Source organism: Macaca mulatta, chromosome 3, assembly GCF_049350105.2.
Source record: "Macaca mulatta isolate MMU2019108-1 chromosome 3, T2T-MMU8v2.0, whole genome shotgun sequence".
In the NCBI taxonomy this organism is placed as follows: Eukaryota; Metazoa; Chordata; class Mammalia; order Primates; family Cercopithecidae; genus Macaca; species Macaca mulatta.
In genome coordinates, this window is record NC_133408.1 from 197,041,628 (window position 1) to 197,066,034 (window position 24,407).

Here is a 24,407-nt window from a genome sequence, read left to right on the forward strand (position 1 = left end):
ATGCCATTGCACTGCAGCCTGGGCGATAGAGTTTAAAAAAAAAAAAAAAAAGGAAGCCATGTGCATTTTAGCAAAAAAAAAAGCAAGCCATTATATAGACATAATACAAGCAACGCCCAATTGTATTTACCCAAATGGCATAGAAAAGTAAGTTTATATGTTTGGTTTCCTTTAGAAGTGCCAGTTAGTTATAGTTATTAAGCAATTAGAAAGTTAAGCTTCTCGCATAGATTATTTTTTGAGGTAGCCAAAACTTCTTAATTCATTAAAAGTTGTACTTGCCTGCAATGAACAATTATTGGACAAGAACGGCCCCTGTAGCACTTGTTTACTTTTCTGAAATAAAAAGAGAGATAAAAATTTTAGTTGTGTACTAAGACTTTGCGTTAATCCAAAACAACTATTAAAATAAAGCCCAAGGTCTGTGTGTTTGAAATCATTTTGCAATCGCTTGTTTTGACAGAGAAAATGAAAATTATACACATAATATCAAACATTTATTCTTCTTCTCAACATGACGTTATTAATCGGAGCTTTAAAACCAATGTTACCCCTTTACACCGCTTTCTCCTTTCAAGGAGGGGTGCCAGGCTTTGAACCAGTGGACTCCTGGCCCGTCCCGCCCGCCCCACCCCTGCAGGCTCTCCTCTTTCTGTTTCTGCTTATGTTGTCTTGACCTTTCATTACACTACATCTTGATTCTTCACTAAAATTTTTGAATTTTGCAATTTATGCTCAACATTTCTTACAGTCCAGACATCATATTGGAAACTGTTATTTCTGTACTATCTAAAAACAGCATCTTCAAGGGCATCTGTGACCTGTCAGCTTTTGGTAGGGATATCTAAATTACGGAGAAACCTCCATGAAGTCCAAGACAAGTCCTTTCCATGTTTACAACTTCGAGTAGACAAACAACTTCATTGTGCAGAGTTTAGATCAGAAGTTGTGAAAATTAGAAATGAGCATACATTTAAGATTTCATAACCAACCCCTAAATCAAAACAGAGGGCTGATTTAAGATTCACTCTGTAAACTCCAGGTCTTTTTTTACATTAAGTGAAACAACTAAACCTGTTTATGTAGTCCATTAAAGTTGTCAGTGAACTATTTCTGAATAAGTAAAATTAAAGACAGAATCTCAGGTTATTGGAATAAAGCATGTGTGAAAGGGATGTGTTCTAAAATGTGCTGTGTGAACTCCTACAAGAAACAAATGTAAAAAAATGGAAGTATGGACCGTAAATGGGAAAATGTCACGTTTCTTTGCAAAGGCTTGCCTATTCAGCACCAAATAGTCAGTGGAAAGTAAACATTCCATCAACTGGTTGCTTTTCTACAAACCTTTGAAGCCAGAAGGGGCAGGGTGGCCGTGGAGGGAGAGGGGAGGTGAGTGTCCAGTGAGCAATGAGTGGAGGGATGCTTGAATACGGCGGAACCCAAACCACAGAGCTTTCTCCTTCTCTCTTCCTATTCCCCTAGGAGTTATCAGAACAAGGCCCTTCTGACGGGAGTGTGAACGCCCAGTCTGGAGGGCACAACAGGAGTTAAAGGAGCAGCTATGGGGCCTGGACTCAGGATGCCCACCTGCAGATGGGCCGCGGCCACAGCCTAGCCAGGAGGCACTTGATCTGTGCTGCCCTCTGGTCTGTGAAACACGAGGCTGATGCCTGAAAATGGGGCGGGCTCAGACACAGCACAACCAGCAACGGCCTCCAGGGCTGCATCGCCGTTTCTGTTAGAGGTGTTTGTTGCTTCTGGGGCACACGGTGGTGTGAAGGCTTTGGGGAGAGGCGGGGAACACAACAGTGAACTCCTTAAAGGTAACAGCACTTGTATGCCAGAAGGCCTTGAACATTCTTTTTTTTTTTTTTTTTTTTTTTTGAGACGGAGTCTCACTCTGTAGCCCAGGCTGGAGTGCAGTGGCCGGATCTCAGCTCACTGCAAGCTCCGCCTCCCGGGTTCATGCCATTCTCCGGCCTCAGCCTCCCAAGTAGCTGGGACTACAGGCGCCCGCCACCTCGCCCGGCTAGTTTTTTGTATTTCTTAGTAGAGACGGGGTTTCACCATGTTAGCCAGGATGGTCTCGATCTCCTGACCTCGTGATCCACCCGTCTCGGCCTCCCAAAGTGCTGGGATTACAGGCTTGAGCCACCGTGCCCGGCCAGGCCTTGAACATTCTTGGTCCCTGGAGAATAAACAGGTTGGAAGACAGACCCACCATGTCTACTTCTAAAATGTCCCATTCCTGACTCAGGCTGTGAAGCATCGAGGGCTCCTGATGACGGAATGGATACCAGGCCCCAGGGGTGCACCCCAGCATGGGGGTGGGAAGCCCTCCAGCTCGGTAAAGACCATGTGTGTGCGCATGAGACTGCACGCATGTGCGTGACATGAGCATGCATGTGCACACGTGTGCACATGTAGAATCAAGCAGGCTCAACTGTCAGACCAAATGGTGAGTGGCTTTGCTTTGAAAGGCCTTTTGCCTTTGGCAGAGGAGTTTACTGGCCGTGGCTCAGGCTCTGAATCTTGCAAATGGGAACGACCTCAGTTCTGTTCCTTCAGCTTCCTGCTGTGTTTAATGCCTTGTGGTCCACTCTACGTAGAGACTAAACTCAGCTTCTGGAAGTCCACACCTGTCAGTCACCAGGGGTTGCTCATTTTTTCCTCATGAGACCAAGTACACAAAAAAAGGAACAGTAAAACAAACCAACCCCCAACCCCCAAACCAGGTGCGCTTGAAGAAAGTGTGCTGGTTTGAGGAAAGGCCAGTGTAAGAAGTCAGTAGACAGCGGTGGCTTATGGCCAGCTCCTGCTTTGGCAAAATGCAGTAATAACCCCCCTGGCTGGGAAATGCTCCTAGTGAGTGAATTTGTGGCTATGATGGCCTCGACTTGCTTCCCCACTCCTGAAACTCCTGTGTCTATCTCACGGTGTACGTAAGATACCATTTTCTCTGATATGTTGTGCCTGGTGGCCTTGGGAAGGTTTCGCTGTAATTTTCATATCCGTACCAGCCTCCACCTTGTGCTCAACCTTTTTACAAAAACCCGCAGGCAGTCAAGGACATGTGCAGTGTAGATACAGGGTGTGGCACAGCTGAGGACTTTATTTACAAAGATCTGCAGTTGTATTGTTACACGCAAAGCATCACAAATAGAGAGGCAAAACCACGACATATTGAACACAAGAGTTCATCCAGTTGACCCAAGCTGTAGACCATGGATTATTCAGGAAGGTGACACAGCTGCCTCATTTGACTCCATCAGAACAAAGCATCAGTGAGCAAAAGGTCTCCCACAGTAAGAAAAGTTGATATTATAGAAACTTCCGCAACAGGAATTCACTGAGAAAGAACGATTAGTGATACAAACCAACCCCCGGGTCACCGGGCGAGAGTGCACCGTCATGCAAAGCACCAGCAAGCAAGGTCAGAGGTCGTTAGAGTCTCAGAAAGGGGCTTCCCACATCGCCCCCTGCAGGACAGTCACAGTTTCCAATGATCACTTTTGTGACTATGCAACTGGGCTCATATTACTAGCTGCAACATCACAAAAATGACACTGGCCACCGCTAATTAGCTGGCAAGGTAAGGGTTTGTCCATTTTACCGTGAGCAGCGTTAGTGAGCGCCATTGCACACAGCAAGAAGGGAGAGAGTAATACGAGAGAGAGAGAGAGAGAGAGAAAGAGAGACAGAGAAGTTTTTAAAAGCAAAGCCCTCACATGTGATGCTAATTATCTCTTAGCAGTTTCTCTTTAAAGTGTAAATGTGCTCCCTCCGGGCTCCAGAAATATTTAATTACACATCTCGGTGCCTGGCGAAGGCGCCAGGCCAGAGTGAGAACGCCTCATCTATTGTTCAAAGAAAAGAAACCCTGCAGCATGAAGATGGCTGGTGTCTTCAGAAGTGGTCTCACGTTTCCGGTTGCAGAAATCGGGGTGGCTATTTTATAGAGAAAATCCACCACCGGCAATGCGTGTCTAAGTGTGAAGCTTTCACTCAAACCCGCCGTCCAGGTAACACATGAAAGGCGGCCTTGGCTGAAATGCTGGGCAGTGCCAGGTAAGGCAGGCAAGAAAAGCTTTCTATTCTGACGTGGCTTTCAAAACCGTGTCTGGGGGTTCATTAGCTTTTGAATTTAACAAAAACCTTCTTAGGCTGTATCTCCTCAGACTGTGGAACAAGGGAAATTTGGGAATTCAATTATTCTTGGTGATGAATCGTAAACACAGAGGGTTGGTGATGTATATGTTCCAGTCCATATATGGATATGGACATAGCAACATGCCCATATGCATATATGTGCAAACACACTGGATGAACACAAAGACGGGGTATTAAGATGAATTGCTGTCTTTGTAGCTACATCCATTTTGCCAGGAATGACCGCTTTTTGAAGACTCTATTTCAGGAAATTATGTAAGATTTCTACATAGTATGTCTTTAGAAATAAATCTGTGTTGAGAAAATGTACATAATGGCCAGGAAATTAGGGTGGGCAAGGAAGGAACTGTGTGCAGTAGTTGTTTTAGGATGTACTCAGGACTCTGGATCCACGCTCTGCGTCCCCAGGGAAGGTGACGGCAGGCAGGGGCCACTGAGTGTGTGCTGTGGCTGCGACGCCAGATTCGTGTGTGTCCTTGGAGAGGCTCTTGATTGATTGCTATTGATTCAAATTACAAAAAACTGTATTTTGCTTTTCAATGTAGACTAAAAGGCAAAAGAAATTGTATCATAACAAGCGTCAGAACCTGTAATATAGAAATTCAAGAATTCCACAGAGAATTCCAAAATCCCTTCTTTACGACAGTCCTTGTCTTGTTAACCTCCCTCCAGTGACATAACTGTAGACCCAAGGATGAGTGACTGTTAACAATCAAGTCACTTTATGATAGAGGGGCACAGCACTGGATTAAAATGCATTTTGTTCTTATTCTCCTTGTTTGGATATTTATCTCTTTTCCTCAACAGGCAGACTTCTGATCAGTTAAATGTAAGATATATTCTAAACAATTTAGAGTTTGGTCATTGATGCTGTTGACAATTTCATTTTCCTTGTGGTGGCTTATTCACTAAGCACCACCACCTAGCCAGTGTGGACCGACTGTTTATCACAATCAAAGCTGTGGTCTTAAATGCTGCTTTTTTTTTCATTGTCAATTTCTTCCTGTAAGACAGAGTCTAGCATTCATTTCAACAGTTCAATAAATACACTCTAAAACCAGACAACTTACTGGGTGACCGGTGGACTGGAGCAATGAACAAAAAAGGTCAGTTTCAAAATAGCCCTAAAAATATAGACAGCCACAGACTCAGTGTCTCCGGGCTTTCCTGCAAGGCCACCCAGGGTGGTATCTGGGCCTCTACTTGTTACCTCTTTCCACCGCGGCCAGATGAGAATCCAACCAAAAATCCGAGCTTTATTCGTCGGTATCCTGCGGCTCATACACGTTAGGCTCTTTGTCAGTGGAAGAATCTTATCAAAAATAATGGCCCTATTTCCACAATTCTAAGATGCCTATTCTCCCTCACATTTTAATACGTCTGAAACTAGAAAATCGCTCACAATTAACACGTGCCGTTAATGGAGCCTTCCCACCTCTCGCTTCCCTTCCCTTTTCCCCTGTGGTGCTGACACAGACGCTGCCCTTGGCGCGAGGGGCATCTTAGAAGCACAGAGACCTGGCATCACTCCCCCTCCGCCGCGCACTCAGCGCACCTGCCCGGCCGGCGGGCTGTGCGTTATACCTGCGGAAGTCCAGGAGGGATCTTGAGGAGGAGGGGACTCCTCGGTCATACCAACTCAGGAAGTGGAACTGGGTCACGGTGCGCGTCTCGTTGGTCTGCAGGTTCTTCAGATAGAAGCTCCTCACCAGAAAGTCCTCGCACCAGATGTGCTCGGAGACCAGGTTCACCTGGTAGGTAGGGAGGGCAGGAGGGAGGGGGACAGAGACAGGTGTGGACATCGTGAACCAAACTGCAGGCACTAAGGAGCCCAGGGCCATGTCTGATGAGAGAAGGGGGTGCTGCAAAGAGGCCCCATTTCACAGCGCAGGGGGGTTCCCTCGGCTTCACGGCCCCCTCCCACCTTCCCAATGTTAACACTTACGCTAAAGATAGCTCCGTGTGAGTGTGTATGCTTAATGTTATTTAGGGGCTTGAGCATCACATAATTTTTTTAAAAGTTACAATCCAAAACTATCCTACTTTTTGTCTTTTGCATGTCCATGTTATATAAACCCTCAAAAATAGGAACCAGAGAAAAATTACACTTTTAAACAAAACCAGCGACACAACTATGTGTTCTGCTAAATGGTTCCACTCTAAGCGAGACTCCATCGTGATGTGCACGCCTGGATCTAGAGCAGGAAAAGCAAAAGGCTCACGAGGCGTGCTGATGTGAACCCGAGCACAGGCACTTCCCAGCCTAAGCGTTTCTGCAGGAACCCCAAAGCCACAGCTGTGTGGTTTAGGGTTCACACTTAAGCCTCTAACTCACTTCCCCCTGTGGAGCTTCGGCATTCTCACTCCGTTTAATGCCAAACAGAATCAAAGCATGCATTCTAGTGCTGGCTTAATTGCCTATGTTTATTTAGTTCATTCTTGACATGGGCAGAAAATCCAGCGAGATAAATAAACTGGTCAGCAGGTTATCCTCAAATAAAAAGGTCACATGATCCAGCCACAAAACTCCAAGCAGAGCCACGGGGAAGCCACACGGCTCAGGCACTGGCATCAAGGATGGGAGCCAGGTTCTTTTTAAAGACGGACCCCACTTAAAGGCCTGTTATATGGGACCAGGACCATGCTGTGAGGCAAATGTTTTTTCTACTCTGTCAGCATTTGGATTTAGAAAATCTAAAAAATAATAACCACATCACATTCCCAGGGTCTGGTTCATGACCACACAGCCGTGTGAAGCATCCACATGGGCAGTATGGCCCTTGGGGGTGGCTCAGCCTCCATCCCCTGAACATGGGGGGCGCTGAGCCTCCCTGCACGGGGCCAGGCTGCTGGGGCCGTAACGAATCCCATTCAGAGGAGGAGCGGGGCCCAAGTGCTCCTCGTCCAGCTGGCGGGTCCTGGCCTGGGTGGTTCTGGTCCGAGTACCTCATAGATGTGGTAGAGGTTGGAGCCTTCATCTGGCCAGTAGTGGTAGCACTGCCGGACGCCGTTCTCTGTGAGGGGCGTCAGCATGACGATCACCACGCAGCCGCTCTCCCACACCATCTGTGGACAAAGAAGGCCCGTGGCCACCGCGTGACTGTCTCATCACCGCGTGACACGTGTAATTACTGCACTCGGAAGCACAGTCCAAATTTATTCCATTCATAGGACATTTATTTCATTTTCTCAGACATGTTTACTCTGCAGCTGCCTGAGTGTCTCTGAATGCACTGGCCCATACTTTGCATGTTCCATGAAATATTAGAAATCCCCGCAAATTTATCCCATGCCATTTAGAGCTTCCTCAGTTCTAGGTTCAGCTGGGTGGCTTTCCAACTTTTGATCTGTAAAGGAAACTTTCTATAATGCCACACATAACAGCCAGCGCTTCTCCAGGTGGTGCAAGTGGAACTCGGCCGACACCCTCGCTTGCTGGTGGCTGGCATCATTTTGCTCACCTAGAGAAACGTTTTGCTTTGTGAAGCTGCTGTCCTATCAGAAGCAGTCTCCGAAAGGCTTCTTTTCAAAGTACATCACGGAAAGCAGCACTGTACTGCTGCAATTTCATTTGTTTATACCGAAATATGGCAACACTATTCAGATTAAAGCAAATACCAAATTGATTTACTAATTCTTATTAGCCACATTGAAACACAATAAACAAAAGCACATTTAAACACACAGAAATGACAAAGACACAAAGCCCTCTGACCTCGCTTCTTTGCAAACACAACTGGCTACTTGTGGCTGTAAGCCTCCATCTTAACATTTACAGCCTAATTACCCAAAACCATTAATCCTGTGGGGCACACTGATGTGGCATGTGTAGATTTTTATTAGCATATTAAATTATAGAGTGAAGAGGGTCTGCTTTTTCTGCAATGGGTTATATTAACTTGGCAGAAATGTTTGTAAGCAACTGCATTTAGATGTAAATTTGGTATCCAAGACAGTTTCTATTTCTTTTAAAAACAGATACAAAAATCCAATTAAGATCTTGTTATTTAAAAAACCCTCATATCTCAAATATAAAATGTTGTCATCGTAGTGCATGTTACTGAATTCCACATTTATATTTTAAAAATCAGACATATACATGATATTTTCCTCTTTTAATATTGATTTATGTTCTCATGGGGCTGAAATGGGGTACCTCACTGTGTATCATTTACACTGGAAGCTAACGGAACCAACTGAAGTATTTACGAAAAGCCCACAAATAAATATGAATTATGCTCAAATTCGCGCACTTCCTTTCTCCTTAGTGCCCATCCAACAACAAGATGAGAATTCAAAGCGTGTTTCTTACTAAGCTTTTCAGGCTTTCAAACCTGCTCCTCCAAATCGGTACTTCCATCACATAACAATTTAATGTGCCTTCAGAAGGTGGAGAAGCTCATGGAAGCCATTACGAAAATGAGGAAAAACACAGATTTTATGAGTGTAATAAAAATACAATGATCTAGACCATAAACTAATCATCCGGCACTCGGCTCCTTGCCGCCCTAGTGTGACATTACGGAGCCCCATCGACTGGGGGGATCTGCGCGGCCTGGAAGCCGCGCTCATTGGCTCTCGCATCCGCCCTTCATTACGGGGCGCCTTCCCGGCTCTCTGAAGATTTGGTTAAGATTAAATCCAAATGAAACCTAATTTAAACAAACAATCCCAAAGGCACTCTGGGGAATAATATTTCTTTTTAGGTCACTGTGTATAAAAGCAGAGAGGGGAATTTACTAAATCAAACAAATAGGCAGCCCTATTGGGCACCAATATTACAAGCTGTTCACGGATCTGATTACATTATCTTGTGTTCCTTCGAATCGGTACATAGCAACCCAATCTAGGAGGGAAACTACGGCATTTCTCCATCTGTTTCCAGCCTTCAACAGCAGCGCCTGACCAGTTAACCTCACAACATATCGCAAAAATCCGTTTGGATTTTGGTACGAATACAGAATATCAGTAAAAATCCCAGTCAAGTAAGGTTCAATTTCTAATCGGGGAGAAGTTTCACTATTTTCTTTCTCATTGGCTTGGTCTTTGTTGACAGGTGAAATACAGAAAGTGCTCACCCCTGGCACCTGTGACCTCATTTGGATACAGGATTTTCAGACGTAATCAAGTTAAGGTTGGTTTGTGTCACAAATCTTTGAGAAATCTAAAACTTTCTTTCAGGAAGTAAATAATGACCCAGGGTCCTTGTTTGATCTTAATGCAGTTCATTGGAATAGGCAGTTTACAAAACTGTATTGTTGAATTCCAGAAATGACCATTTCTAGCACTTCCTGTTTGGTGAAGGGTAAGAGAATATGGCCCCCATGGCCACGTGCACACCCGAACACCTGCACACCCGAACACCTGCACAAGTGAGCACCTGCACAGCCGAGCACCTGTGCAGCCGAGCCCCTGCACATCCGAGCCCCTGCACAGCCGAACACCTGCACAGCCGAGCACCTGCACACCTGAACACCTGCACAACCGAGCACCTGCACACCTGAGCACCTGCACACCCGAGCACGTGCACACTGGAGCACCTACACAGCCAAGCCACCTGCACAGCCGAGCACCTGCACAGCTGAACACCTGCGCAGCAGAGCACCTGCACAAGTGAGCACCTGCACACCCGAACACTTGCACACCCAAACACCTGCCCACCCAAGCACCTGCACACCCGAACACCTGCACACCAGAGCCCCTGCACACCCGAGCCCCTGCACAGCCGAACACCTGCACACCCGAGCACCTGCACAGTCAAGCACCTGCACACCCGAGCACCTGCACACCGGAGCACCTACACAGCCAAGCACCTGCACACCTGAACATCTGCACAACTGAGCACCTGCACATCCGAACACCTGCACACCCGAGCACCTGCACACCCAAGCACCTGCACAGCCGAGCACCTGCACACCCCTGCACACCCGAGCACCTGCACACCCAAGCACCTGCACACCTGAGCACCTGCACACCTGAACACCTGCACACCCAAGAACCTGCCCACCTGAGCACCTGCACAGCCAAGCACCTGCACACCTGAGCGCCTGCACAGCTGAGCACCTGCACAGCCAAGCACCTGCCCACCCGAGCACCTGCACAGCCAAGCACCTGCAGAGCCAAGCACCTGCACACCCGAGCGCCTGCACACCCGAGCGCCTGCACAGCTGAGCACCTACACACCCAAGAACCTGCACAAGTGAGCACCTGCACACCCGAACACCTGCACACCTGAGCACCTACACATCCGAGCACCTACACATCCGAGCACCTGCACACTTGAACACCTGCACACCCGAACACCTGCACACCCGAGCACCTACACATCTGAGCACCTGCACACCTGAACACCTGCACACCTGAGCACCTGCACAGCCGAGCCCCTGCACACCCAAACGCCTGTCCACCCAAGCCCCTGCACACCCGAACACCTGTCCACCCAAGCGCCTGCACTGCCAAGCCCCTGCACACCCGAACACCTGCACTGCCAAGTCCCTGCACACCCGAACGCCTGCACACCCAAACACCTGCATACCCGAGCACCTGTTGTGTGTCAGGCACTTGGCTGGAGGTGCTGGAGGGGCAAACCCCGACCTTGGCTGGTGGCAGAGTGTCCCTGGGCACTGTGGGATTCCATAGCCACCCACGACACCCTCAGACTACAGGGTTAGAGTCTGGGGTTACCCCTCCTGGAGCAGAAGCAGGTGCCACCATCCACCACCAGCCCTGGATCGAACCAAAGCCACCAACATGGACTGAGAATAAGCCGCAAGTGCCGGATCCCAAGTGCGGACAGCTGGCACCACACTTCAGAGAAGAACTGACACTCTCCCATTATACACGCTTCTTCAATGCAGCGTCCCCATGCCTCGGCATCCCCCTTGAAGGCTCCAGCCGTGCCAGCTCTGTGGGCCTGGGGTGGGGAGGGGAGTGACGTTGCGCTTTGCTGTTTATGATTCCAGCAGGAATGGAAGTGGTCAGCCCAATGGTTCTCAGAGACCACCAAACACTGGGGTTAAAGCCTGCAGCCAGGCTCTGTGAGCCCAACCCATCCCGACGCGCCCAGCAGGGGCACAGCAGCTTGCGGTGGGGGTCTCCTGATGGCTGTTCAGCAGCAGCAAGTGGACAAATTCAGTAATTTGGACAGTGATCCGATGAACAAGAAATGCAGACTTCGGCTGTTATTTGACCTGAGTAAGTTTACTGACTGTAGATTTAAAAACCATATTGTTGTTTGTTACAGGTTCAACGCTGTCCTCCCCACAGCCTATACTGACGTCCTAACCCCGGTACCTATGAATGTGGCCTTATTTGGAAACAGGATCTTTGCAGATGCAACTGAGCCGAGAGTGGGTCCCAATCCAACGTGACTGTGTCCTTGGAAGAAAAGGGAAACACCTCAAGAAGGCACAGACACAGAGAGTGGCCATGCGCAGACAGGCAGAGACGGAGTGTTGTGGCCACCCAAGCCACACCCCGGATGGCAGGCAGCCACGGGAAGTTGCAGGGGCCGTGTGGGATCTTCCCCCGCAGGCTTTGGAGAGTGTGGCCCTGTTCACACCTGGATCTCATACTTCCAGGCTCCAGAACTGCGAGGGGACGTGCTCCTGTGGTTTCAAAACAACCAGTTTGCCGTACCTCGTGATGTCAGCCCTAGTGACAGATGTACCCGCTGCAACTTCACTCTCTCCTTCACCCATCAAATCACCCACAGGTGTGGAACAATGGCCACCCTGCCTACGCTTCCTATCAACACCGATGGAGAGGAACACAGGGCCTCTTCACTCTAGGTCCTTTTTGAGTGCTAAGAAAAAATCAGCAAACAAACAAAAAACAAATGACCCAACTAAAAATGGGCAAGGGATCTGAACAAACATTTCTCCAAAGAAGACAGACAAATGGCCCACAGGTACATGAAAAGGGGCTGAATGTCATCAGGGAAATGCAAATCACAACCACAGGCACTGGCACCTCGTGCCTGTCGGGATGGCTGCCACCGAAAAGAGGAGGATGGCAAGTGTTGGAGAGGATGTGGAGGAGAGGGAAACTTACACACTATACGGTAGCAATGTGAGTGAGGGCAGCCTTTACAGAAAACAGTATGGAGGGCCGGGCATGGTGGCTCACACCTGTAATCCCAGCACTTTGGGAGGCCAAGGCAGGTGGATCACGAGGTCAGGAGTTTGAGACCAGCCTGACCAACACGGTGAAACACCGTCTCTACTAAAGATACAAAAATTAGCCAGGTGTGGTGGCAGGTGCCTGTAATCCCAGCTACTTGGGAGGCTGAGGCAGGAGAATCACTTGAACCTGGGAGGCGGAGGTTGCAGTGAGCCGAGATTGCACCACTGCACTCCAGCCTGGGCAACAGAGTGAGACTCTGTCTCAAAAAAAAAAAAAAAAAAAAAAAAAAAAAAAAAAAAGCCAGCTCAGTGGCTCACACCTGTAATTCCAGCACTTTGGGAGGCCAAGGAGGGCGGATCATGAGGTCAGGAGTTCGAGACCAGCCTGACCAACATGGTGAAACCCCATCCCTACTAAAAATACAAAAATTAGCTGGGTATGGTAGTGTGCACCTATAATCCCAGCTACTCAGGAGGCTGAGGCAGGAGAATCTCTTGAACCTGGGAGGCGGAGGTTGCAGTGAGCCGAGATCATGCCATTGCACTCCAGCCTGGGCAACAAGAGCAAAACTCCGTCTCAAAAAAAACAAAAAACAAAAAGCAGTATGGAGAGCCTCAAACAATTACACAGAACCACCGTATGATCCAGTAATCCCACTTCTGGGTATAGACCCAAAGGAAATAAAATCAGTGTGTGGAAGGAACATCAGCACCCCTTTGTTTATTGCAGAACTATTCACGATAAAGATTCGGAACAACCCACATGTCTGTCAATGGATAATGGATAAAGAAAATGTGGTATATACACAATGAAATATTATTCAGCCTTAAGAAAGAATGAACTCCTGTCATTTTTGACAACATGGATGAGCCTGGAGGACACGACGTTAAATGAAATAAGCCGGACACAGAAGGACAGGCACCCCATGATCTCAATCACATGTGGCACCTAAAAAGGATGAACTCAGGGATGGAGTAGAAGGGGGGCTCCCAGGGCCTGGGGCTGGGGGCTGAATGGGGAGCGATTGGTCCAAAGGTAGAAACTTTCAGTAGAGGACGGCTGAATTCTGGAGACCTGGCATTCAACATGGTGACTGTAGTTAATAAGAGTGTTGGGCACAGAGATTTGCCGGGAAAGTAGACTTCAGATTCTCTCATCACACACAAAGAAAAGGTAACTACGCGACGAGACATGTACTCATTAACTTGACTGTGGTCATCATTCATGATGTCTGCGTGTGTCAGAATATCAGGCTGTACACCTTAAACATATACAATTAAAAATAACTGGGTGCGGGGGCTTGCACCTCTAATCCCAGCAACTGGGCGTGGGGGCTTGCACCTCTAATCCCAGCACTTTAGGAGGCCGAGGCAGGCGAATCACTTGAGGTCAGGACTTCGAGACCAGCCTTGCCAACATGGCAAAACCCTGTCTTTACTAAAAATAGAAAATTAGCCAGACGTATTGGTGGGTGCCTGTAATCCCAGCTACTTGGGAGGCTGAGGCAGGAGAACTGCTTGTACCTGGGAGGTATAAGAGGTACAGAGGTTGCAGTGAGCTGAGATCATGCCACTGCATGCCAGCCTGGGTGACAGAACGAGACTGTCTCAAACACACACACACACACACACACACACTCTCTCTCTCTCTCTCTCTCTTAAAAAAAGCTCTTTTGAAGCTCCACTAAGATCTGATTTAAGGAAAGATGATCAATCTGAAATACTGAAACATTTGAGCTGGATGTGGTGGTGTGCACCTATAGTCCCAGTTACTTGGGAGGCTGAGGAGGATCATTTGAGCCCAGGAGTTCAGGACCAGCCTGGGCAACACAGTGAGATCCCATCTCTGAAAAACAAAACAAAAAACTGAAATACCGAAACCCCAGGCCATTTTCTCTACAAAACATCCCTGGGCCCCTTCAGAAGGAAAGCTTCTCCTCCTTCTACTTAGATCTTTTGTGATGCGTCCCTTCCTGCCTGTATTAGTCCTGTCTTTGCCATTATGTCTTTCCTCTGCCAGACGATCATTTCTTTAAAGACTCCATCCTAGACCAGTTACCTTTTCTAGCCTCCATGGCATCTAACAGATGCTTCATTGAAGACAATTCACATTTCTAAGAGGCCGTTTGGATATTTATGTAAAAAAAAAATAACGGAAAGAAAATGTTATCAAAGGTTCGCATGGCAGAAGTCCTCCAGGACTTGCTTAAATGTACAGACAAGTGTTCAGTTTAAAAAAAAAAACAAACAAACATAGCCGGGCGCGGTGGCTCACGCCTGTAATCCCAGCACTTTGGGAGGTGAAGGTGGGCGGATCACAAGGTCAGGAGATTGAGACCATCCTGGCTAACACGGTGAAAACCTGTCTCTACTAAAAATACAAAAAATTAGCTGGGCGTGGTGGCGGGTGCCTGTAGTCCCAGCCACTCAGGAGGCTGAGGCAGGAGAATGGCGTGAACTCGGGAGGCGGAGCTTGCAGTGAGCTGAGATCGTGCCACTGAACTCCAGACTGTCTCAAAAACAAAACAAAACAAAACAAACAAACAAAACCAAGCATAGTAACTGCATCCTGCTGCAGCGGTTGCCATGAAGACGCATTTCCTCCAGAGCAGGTGCAGGGCCCGCGCAGTTCTGCTGCACAGCTCGTTTCTGCTCATTTCTGTTGTGAGTGTCCTCTCATGGGCTGAACAGAGGTTTAGCCTTATAAAGACGACGCAGCTAAATTTAAAAGGATGAGGAGTCAGTTAATGGGAAAACACTTGCATTTCACTCCTTAGGAGCTCACCAACGCCGGGAAGTTAAACTGTGTGGTCTGAAACAGGTTAAAGAGGAAGAGATAGCGTGTGTGACATCTTTTGCAGGGGAAACCCTTCAACCCTGCTCTCACCCTGCCTAGAAGACAGTCCTAAGAAATAAAGCTTCAGCCTTCACAGCTCTGGTTCCGTGAGAGTCACGGCTCCAGGCCACGCTGCGCACCTTTGGACACGGTAATATAACCCAGCGCAGGGTGACAAAACCTTTGTGATGCTGTCCATCTGGCTTTTGTTTTTTGGAAACAAATATGTCAGTGTGGGATTCATTTAGGGATGACATGGTGAGGCGACGTAGCCCACACACACGTCAGCAGTGCTGATGGAAAGGCTGATGAGGGGGTGGCAGGAGGAACCCCCCTGTGCTGCCGTCAGATTGACGCCTATGCCACCTCGCAGCCCCATCCCAGGGTGGAGGAGCAGCCGCAGCAACCTCAGGACTTTTCCACCAGCAGTATTTCTGCCCAGGAGGAAGAGCAAGCCTCAGAACGAGAAGGACTTGCCACTCCACCGAAGTCAGGTCTGCGTCCTCTGGGAAAGACTCACAGCCTGCTTGTGTGCGAGCAGACCCCGTGTGGCTTGGTGTGGCCACCCTGCCGCGCAGGGGTTCCCACAGTGGGAATGCACACTCACACACTGGACTTCCTCTCCACCCAGCCTTTGTGTCACCGCCGTGGGTACCTTTGTGATCAGGCATTGGACCCGCACAGGAAGTCACCTGGCCCAGGCGTCACTGAGACTCCTTGTGGCCTCTGCCTGTGCTTGTGTTCCCGGTTAAACATGCGCCTGGTCTCCTTGCGGGGAGCTGCCGCACTGGGCGGCCTTTCCTTTTCAAGATCAGGACCTGACATAAATGCATCAGATCCAGTTGTGAAGCGAGAGAGGAAGAGGAAGAGGAAGAGGAAGTACATTCCCACTGTGGGAACCCCTACGAGGCAGGGTGGCCACACCAAGCCACACGGGGTCTGCTCGCACACAAGCAGGCTGTGAGTCTTTCCCAGAGAACGGAGACCTGACTTCGGTGGAGTGGCAAGTCCTTCTCGTTCTGAGGCTTGCTCTTCCTCCTGGGCAGAAATACTGCTGGTGGAGAAGTCCCAGATGGAGGAGGAGTCCCAGGTGGAGGAGGAGTGGGGAGGGGAGGAGCTGGGTGGAGGCTGGGAAGCAATCACACACAGGAGCAGCAGAGCCTGCTGTTCTCAGCTGGGAGCCGTAAGAATCAGTCGGAAAGGAAACTTGGACCTGTCCTTTCTATTTGAGTCCTTTCTATTTGAGTCCCATTTTAAATTCTGCACGTGTGTGGCGAGAGACCAACTGACCATCTTTGCACTGTCTCGAGCAGAACCACGGATAAGCTTCACGGTCACAGGTTTCAAACCCAAAATTTAGATAAGATAACGTGAGAAACAGTTTCTTTCACCTTTAAAGGTTTGTGAATTTATGAATGAAAAACATCCAGCAAGACCAAACCTTTGAAATATAACAATGTCCTAGAAAGTCTCGGGCATGTGGTTAAAGTACTTATCAATCACGGACATGAAAAATCAAGTTTTTCCTAAGAAATTAACTAAGAACACCACTCTCGTGCTTCCCTTTAATCCAGTAACATGCCTTAAAATCAACCCAACTGTGAGGTAGCAGGCTCCGAAGTCACTTCCCTCTGCTAACCTCCTGAGCCTCTTCACTCCAGAGTCAGTGAGATCTGCAGATGGTTCCCTCTCATGTCAGCCACCGTCCGGGGGTGGAACAGGGTGATGGCCAAGCTGAGTCTTCACCCACACTAGGGAGCCGCAAGGACTGGGGGACATTCTTATGCTCTTGGAGTCAGACCACTTAAGGTAACCACGACCCAGAGCAGACACTGTGGCCCCGGGCTGGACACATCTGACAAGAAAGGAGGCTGCCAGACACTGGGTCTGTCCTGGAGACTCAGGGCCCCCGCTGCTGGACGCCACATCTGTCCTGGAGACTCAGGCCCCCGCTGCTGGATGCTGAGTCTGTCCTGGAGACTCAGGGCCCCCGCTGCTGGACGCCACATCTGTCCTGGAGACTCAGGGCCCCTGCTGCTGGCCACTGGGCCTGTCCTGGAGACTCAGGGCCCCTGCTACTGGACACCGGGCCTGTCCTGGAGACTCAGGGCCCCTGCTGCTGGATGCTGAGTCTGTCCTGGAGACTCAGGGCCCCCGCTGCTGGACGCCACATCTGTCCTGGAGACTCAGGGCCCCCGCTGCTGGCCACTTGGCCTGTCCTGGAGACTCAGGGCCCCCGCTGCTGGCCACTTGGCCTGTCCTGGAGACTCAGGGCCCCCGCTGCTGGCCACTTGGCCTGTCCTGGAGACTCAGGGCCCCCGCTGCTGGATGCTGGGCCTGTCCTGGAGACTCAGGGCCCCTGTTGCTGGACGCCACGTCTGTCCTGGAGACTCAGGGCCCCCGCTGCTGGACGCCACATCTGTCCTGGAGACTCAGGGCCCCCGCTGCTGGACGCCGGGCCTGTCCTGGAGACTCAGGGCCCTGCCTCCCACATGCCGAGGGAACATTACAACGGTTGTGAGTAGCTGGGGGCCGTGAACCAGCTCAGGCTGAGCAGATGCCATCTTTGGAGGATTTAAACATTTTTAAAAGTTAGGTGGTATGGGGCCATCCCCTCTACCGAGGCTAGGCCAGGGTCATCTCTGGATGCTCTGAGGTTTGCTTGCTGGTGGTACTGACGGTGATGCCAGAAGGTCATCCTGCGCTGATCAAGGAAGCTGCCCAGAGACAGTGCATGGTGTGGAATCCAGGTCTGCCATCTTCCCACCCACCCCTGCCTGGACCAGTGCAGTGGCTGACACAGCAGACAGGCAGATACACAGACAGACAGGCAGACAAGACAGGCAGACAAGACAGGCAGACAAGACAGGCAGCCAGAGACAAGACAGGCAGACAGGCAGGCAGACAGCCAGCCAGCCAGAGACAAGACAGGCAGACAGTGACAAGACAGGGAGGCAGGCAGGCAGGCAGACAGAAAGGCAGACAGACAGGCGGACAGAGAGGCAGGCAGACAGATAAGACAGTCAGGCAGCCAGGCAGGCAGACAGACAAGACAGGCAGACAGACAGATACACAGACAGACAGGCAGACAAGACAGGCAGGCAGACAGACAAGACAGGCAGGCAGACAGCCAGCCAGAGACAAGACAGGCAGACAGTGACAAGACAGGGAGGCAGGCAGACAGGCGGACAGAGAGGCAGACAGACAGGCGGACAGAGAGGCAGACAAGCCACTGGTACTGGGTGGTGGGTGGCCCTGCATGGTGACAGTCAGCTCTGAACTGTCATTCTCCTGCACCTCAGCCTTGTCGCCAGTGACTGGCAGGCAGTTGGAAGGAAACACCTTTAAATTCTTTGGGTCTTCCGCAGTTCCAAGTTCAGGTTTTTTTCTTAACCATAGTAAGAACTATGATCTACAGATGCCAAATAATAAAAAGCTGTATTTACATCAAGCCTATCAATTTGGAAATGAGAAAACGTATCCCCCCAGCTGAGGCTTCATCACAGAATACTTTTAGAAAGCGGAAACTAGAAACTGATAGTGCACCTTTTTCTTGGTAAAGTGTTGATACAATAAGAGTCAGCACGCATCCGATGCCAGCGGGACACCTGCTGACTTCAGCGAGCGCTTTGTGCTCTCCCTGGGGGTCAGGGGAGCTGCTTTGTGTCTGATTCCATCCTGAAAGGCAGCCTGTTCGTCAGACAGGAGAGGCAAGGCTAGACTCTGCAGTCGTCCTCTTGGCTGAGCCTCCCATATGGGGAGTCAGTTCCCGCGGTGGCTGTCCCTGTGCCTGGGCTCCAGGGCCCTGGTTTTCCATGTCACATCTGCAGACATCCACTCCGCACCTGATCGTGACAGACCACGCTGCCTACATTTCTGGTTTAGAAACAGCTGTTGTGTATCTCCTGGGCACAGCCAGTGTTTGGTGGTGACACACAGAAGCTCCCTCTGGAAGAAGAGCACATAATTCTGCAGCTCTTTCTAAAGATAGGAAAGGGGGATGGCGGGTGGCCAACTCCTTTCGGTTGACACGAGCCGCGTAGCACAGGGTGTGGTGGAAGGCGGCACAGCAGGGGCAGGCGGTAGGGAGGTGGTCCGCGATGGACTGTCGATGCCTGCGCCCCCTCCCCTGCCTCCGTGGCAGTCATTATCCTCCAGCTACAGTCCCGCCTACAGGGGCTTCTCTGTGACAGCTGCCCTGTGCACCAGGACATGACTGTGCCAGGGACGTGCTGCGGGGCCACATCCCCGGGAAGCTGCAGACCTTGCTTCCCCATGGGGAAGTCTTGGCACCTGGAAAAAGTGTCACTTTATTGCCCGTCTCTGAGGAGTTTGACTTTCACATATTCTGTCCCTTGAGTCTAAGCACACGTGGATTTTGGTAAACAACGCCTACTCTGGACATGCCGAGGTCACTGCAGCCGGATCTCTCTTTTCTGTTTATAGAGATGTGTTCATGAATCACTGTGCCTTCTTCGTCTGAATCACTGTGCCTTCTTCATCTGTAAGGAGCATGCGTGGTGAAGAGACACCTGGCACTACACACGTCTGGGTCTAGAATGGGCTCTGCCTCCCACTAGCCGTGTGGACCTGGGTGGGTCCTTATGGCTCTCTGGGCCACAGCTTCATCCGGGGTAGAATTGGGCTTGCTCTATATATCTCTATTTTAATTGTAGTAAAACATATTTAACATATAATTTACCATTTGTAAGTGCACAGTGCAGGGCAGTAAGGGCCTTCTCCCCACTCTGCAACCGTCACCATCACCACACTCTTCAGGGCATTCTCATCTTCCCAAACGGAAACCCTGTCCCCATCAGGCCCCTCCCCAGTGTCCCCTCCCTGAGCCCTGGCCACTGCCCTCTACTGTCTGCCTCTAGGAATCTGATGCCTCCGGGGACCCCATGAGGTGGAATGATGGGAGGCTCATGACGGCTTCATCCCAGGGCCAGTGGCTCAGCCAAATGAGATCCCATATGGGAAGTGCCTGCCCAGGGTCTGGCACCAAAGAGCTCAGTAAATGGGACTTCCTTTCTTCCCCCAGCCCCCTTTCCTTACGCCAGCTGGACTCGGATATCCCCTCCAATGGGTGTGTCTTTCACTCAAGGTGGCCCCATTTGGCAGGTGGGAGGCATCTTTGCAGATTAAAATACACTTTCTAGAGAAAGGCTTTCTAGAGAAAGGCTATCTGACAGGTACCCAGAGCCACAGGGATCCAGGAGTAGACCACGGACCCCTGCCTCTTCTCCCCTTCCTTCCTGACATTCAGCCTCCTCAAGCAGAGTGTTTACAGCAACCAGCGCTCAACACCTGGGGGTGTCAACAGATGGGTACAAGGTGTTAAGACTCCTTATTTAGAAGCATTGAACAAAATAGTAAAACCTCACAAAGCCAAACTCGTGTTCCTAATTTAAAATTTATTAGAATATTATTAACCCTGCTTGAGATCTAGAGTCTTAGGATTTTAAAAAGGAAGTTTTATGCACCACGAAGTCCAGACGCCAGCTGAGGCCAAGTTCCTGTGTGACGTCTGGGCGGACAGCGGCGGCGTGCATGGAAGAGGGAGCTCGATGCCGAGGACGGCTTTTCCTGCCTCCTGCAGTGATGTTCACGACTCTCACCACCCTGGCTGTTTCCACCAAACTCTCTGGTTTCTTTTTCTTTTGTGTTTTGGATGTCAGCACCCTTTTTGAATTTATGATCCCAGAATGAACATCATATTCCAGATACGATCCCAGAATGACCAGCATAGAGGACAGTGGAAATGTTTCTAAGATCTTGAGATGACTTCAAATGATGTAGCACAAGATTGTCCCATACTTAAGTTTCCTTTCCATTCTTCCTTTAAAATTGTTCCACACTTTAAAAAAAAGTGTTTATATGACAAAATGACACCCTCAACCCCAAATGGGTATTCTTTCCTTGAGGTATGTTTTATTTCTAGGCCAGTTTACCACTTACTAGTAACACTGATTTCTGAACTGTCGCTCAGACTTCCACAGACCCCTCTGAGATGGAGTAAGGACCAGGAATTAAGCTGAACGATTTGAAGGGCACTCACAGACAAGGAATTAATTTGGGGTACATCTTCCTTTAGGTAATGAATTTATTTTTAGGAATTTCTTGATGTAAGTCAAATTTTGGAAATCAAATTCTTGAAATGCATCCAGTGTCCATACAGAGCTGATTCGCTGCAGGAAAGCGCCATGTGTGCAGTAGGTGGTGACCCTCTGTGGATTTTCGTGCACGTTCTGGGCTTTGCCCACAGCTGCAGCATGGACAGAGGTGCTATGGGCCCCACGGGAAGGGGAGTTGACAGGGCCTCACGGTGCCATGCTGGGGGAGAGGCTGGTGTGCGTGGAGTGACCTTGATGCCCCATGCTCACTGAGGGGACTTCCCCTGAACCCCTCTTCCAGGCTCCTCCTTTCTGGACCCATGGGCCCCCGTACAGCATTTCTGGTTGAGGATCTTGGGGCCCTCCTGGCTCCTCTGCTCCCAGCCTCCCAGTGACCTCCAAACAGACTCTTGACCCATCACCATGTCATGTGGGTGCCAATTAGCTGTTTGGAAAAGGTATTTTTTCTTCTTAGCCATTGTACTGGGTAGAATCATGTACCCCCAAATCCATGTCCACCTGCAACCCGTGAATGTGGTCTTATTTGGAAATAGGGTCTTTGCAGATGTGGTCGAGTTAAGGTCACACAGGCTAGGACGAGCTCTCAGTCCAATGACATCCTTAGAAGCGGAGGGAAATGTGGACCCCAACATAGCTCCACAGTGGGGAAAGGCTGTGTGACAGGGAGGCGGAGATGAGGGGGACACTTCTAACCCCCCAAGGAGTGCACGGGCTTGGGGCAGACACAGCCGTCTTTCCCATCACAGCCTTTCTCACGCTTGTGCCTTCTTCCTGGAATTCGCTGATTACCGACAGAGAAGAAACACCTGTGGACCCACCCCAAGGAGGAGCTTCAGATGAGCATCAACAGCCAGAGATAAAAGGAAGGTGCTTTGGGATGATCCATAACCTTTGGTCTGTGTCCCGATCCTTGGTCAGCATCTGGGAATGGTCCAGACGGGGGATGCAGGAGGAGACGATGCTGACTCCAACTCAGCCTGTTGGCTTTGTCACCATCAACTTCACGTTTCAAATCCAGCTTTGTCCTTAAAAGTACACGTTACTGTAGGTTTGGAAAAGTTCTGCCTTCCATGGGTGGTTTTAAAGACAGGTGTTGCTTCCTCTGCCTGCATTCTGCTAAGCCAGACAGGGCAAAGAGAACCCTAAATTTGAATTTTTAAGAATGTCAATCTTGGGGCTCACTGGTAATTACTCAATGGAGAGCAACGCCTGAGAGATGCTGACATTCTAACATACACGGTTTAGAGGCCCTCAAGCAAACGTGACTGTGCTAGGAAGCAACTCTCCTCCATCCTGCTCTGTGTGGATTTAGGGCATCGACGGCGGGCAGCTCCTGTGTTCTGCACAGAGGGATCCCCAGGATGAGGGGGGATGTGGAAGCAATGACGTCGTGGTCAGGGAAGTCTGCAGGAAGCAAAATGAAGCAAGTTTCTTTAGTTCAGGATTTCTCGGAGGCTCTGCTGGGCTGGTGTGCTTGAGAACATCCTGGGAGGGCTGAGACTACTGGCTATGAGCTCTTGTCTTAGAAAAGCTGTGACCAGGTTGAGGGACGCTGGGGTTTCCTGGAACCACCTGATACCTGATGACCGAGATGTGTCTCAAAATTATCTTGCATTTCACCTTGCTTTAAAATTTGTGTCTACTTATTTCATTTAGAGATGCATTATTTCAATTTCAAGAAGGTATGCTCTTTGATAATCACTCTGAAACAGTTCATAAGATGTAAATACTGATCAAATGAATTGCCTCCAACAATCGCAACTATCCATAACAAACGGTAAGAAATATGGTTCACGCCTTATATTCACTAGCCATGTGAATCTGGACACGCTACGAGCCTCTGAGTCTCACGGACCACAAAGACTACAGGTCAGCACGTGAGAGCTTCACACAGGACCTGGCATCTGCTGAACGGAGGGTGGAATGTGGGCATCATCATGGTCGTTGAGTGTGGACGTCGAGAGCCTTCACACAGGACGGAGGGTGGATGTGGCACCTGCTGAACAGAGGGTGAATGTGGGCATCATCGTGGTCGTTGAGTGTGGACGCCGAGAGCTTTCACACAGGATAGAGGGTGAATGTGGGCATAATCGCGGTCATTGAGTGTGGACACCGAGAGCCTTCACATAGGACGGAGGGTGGATGTGGGCATCATCGTGGTTGTTAAGCATGGACACCCTCCAGACCCTGTGGCTTTGCTGGACAGAGAAGTCTTGCACAGGTGAGGAGATGAAGTTGATGTTGGGCTGTGGGGGCCCAAGGGCTCATAAAAATGAAAGAACACATATTCGGGGGCACCCCACGCCACACATAAATAAGCACGTTTTGGGTAATGGGTTGAGGTGGATGAAAATTCGGGTGGTATTAGGACTCTGTGGGCATTCCCTGCCTGCCCTCCAATTCCAAACACTCTGTCCTTTTCCCTGAGAAGCCGGGGTGAGCACGTGCAGCAGGGGCATCCCTGGACGGGCCCTGGGGCTCCATTCTAAGGGCAGAGCTGGGACAGATGGGTCCATTCTAAGGGCAGAGCTGGGACAGAAGGGTCCATTCTAAGGGCAGAGCTGGGACAGATGGGTCCATTCTAAGGGCAGAGCTGGGACAGATGGGTCCATGTTTCAGGAAGGCAGGTGTGTGCCATCCAAAGAAGACCTTCGTACCACGAAACTCCCGAGATGATGGGCCCCAGGGTGCCATCTTCCCTGGGACAGGCATGTTCTCACCGGGTTGGGCGACTCCCCAGCAGTGACAAGGAGGGAACTCAAGTGCCCCAGGGTGCTGGGACCAAGAGCCCCCAAAACCATCCAAGTGTCACAGGTTCGCCGTGCCACGCCAGGATTACAAGCTTCAACAATGTCACACAGAGATACAGTTTAGTTTTGTTTGTTTATTTATTTATTTTCAATAGCATGAAGACACAGGCAGACACAAAGAGCAGGAGGTCATACCGACGTGTTTTAGATCCTGGTGTCATCCGAGCTTTCCTGGGTAAGTGATGCCATCTCTCCAATACCCACGTGCCTTGCCCATAAAATGGGACGATGGCACCTGAGGATTCAAATGCTCACCATGCAAGGGTGCTCGGAAGCCCTCAGAAACCCTGGTCTGTTCCTGACTTTTCTGGAAAGCCCTCAGAGACTGTTC

General features: G+C 49.8%; 1 protein-coding gene and 1 non-coding gene across 4 annotated transcripts in view; both read right to left on the bottom strand.

The window, feature by feature from the left end:
- PTPRN2 (protein tyrosine phosphatase receptor type N2) overlaps positions 1-24,407 on the bottom strand; it is a 1,015,036-nt gene that overhangs the window by 33,273 nt on the left and 957,356 nt on the right. For all 3 annotated transcript variants that reach the window (XM_028846528.2, XM_015135381.3, XM_077997823.1), the window contains 3 exons: positions 7,117-7,236; positions 5,755-5,921; positions 283-336 (listed from right to left, as the gene is read on the bottom strand). In XM_028846528.2, the coding sequence (XP_028702361.2) occupies positions 283-336; positions 5,755-5,921; positions 7,117-7,236 (341 nt within the window). The remainder of the gene's footprint in view (positions 1-282; positions 337-5,754; positions 5,922-7,116; positions 7,237-24,407) is intronic.
- MIR153-2 (microRNA mir-153-2) lies at positions 3,492-3,578 on the bottom strand. The gene has a single exon (NR_031978.1). It is a non-coding gene; the product is annotated as a microRNA mir-153-2 (primary transcript).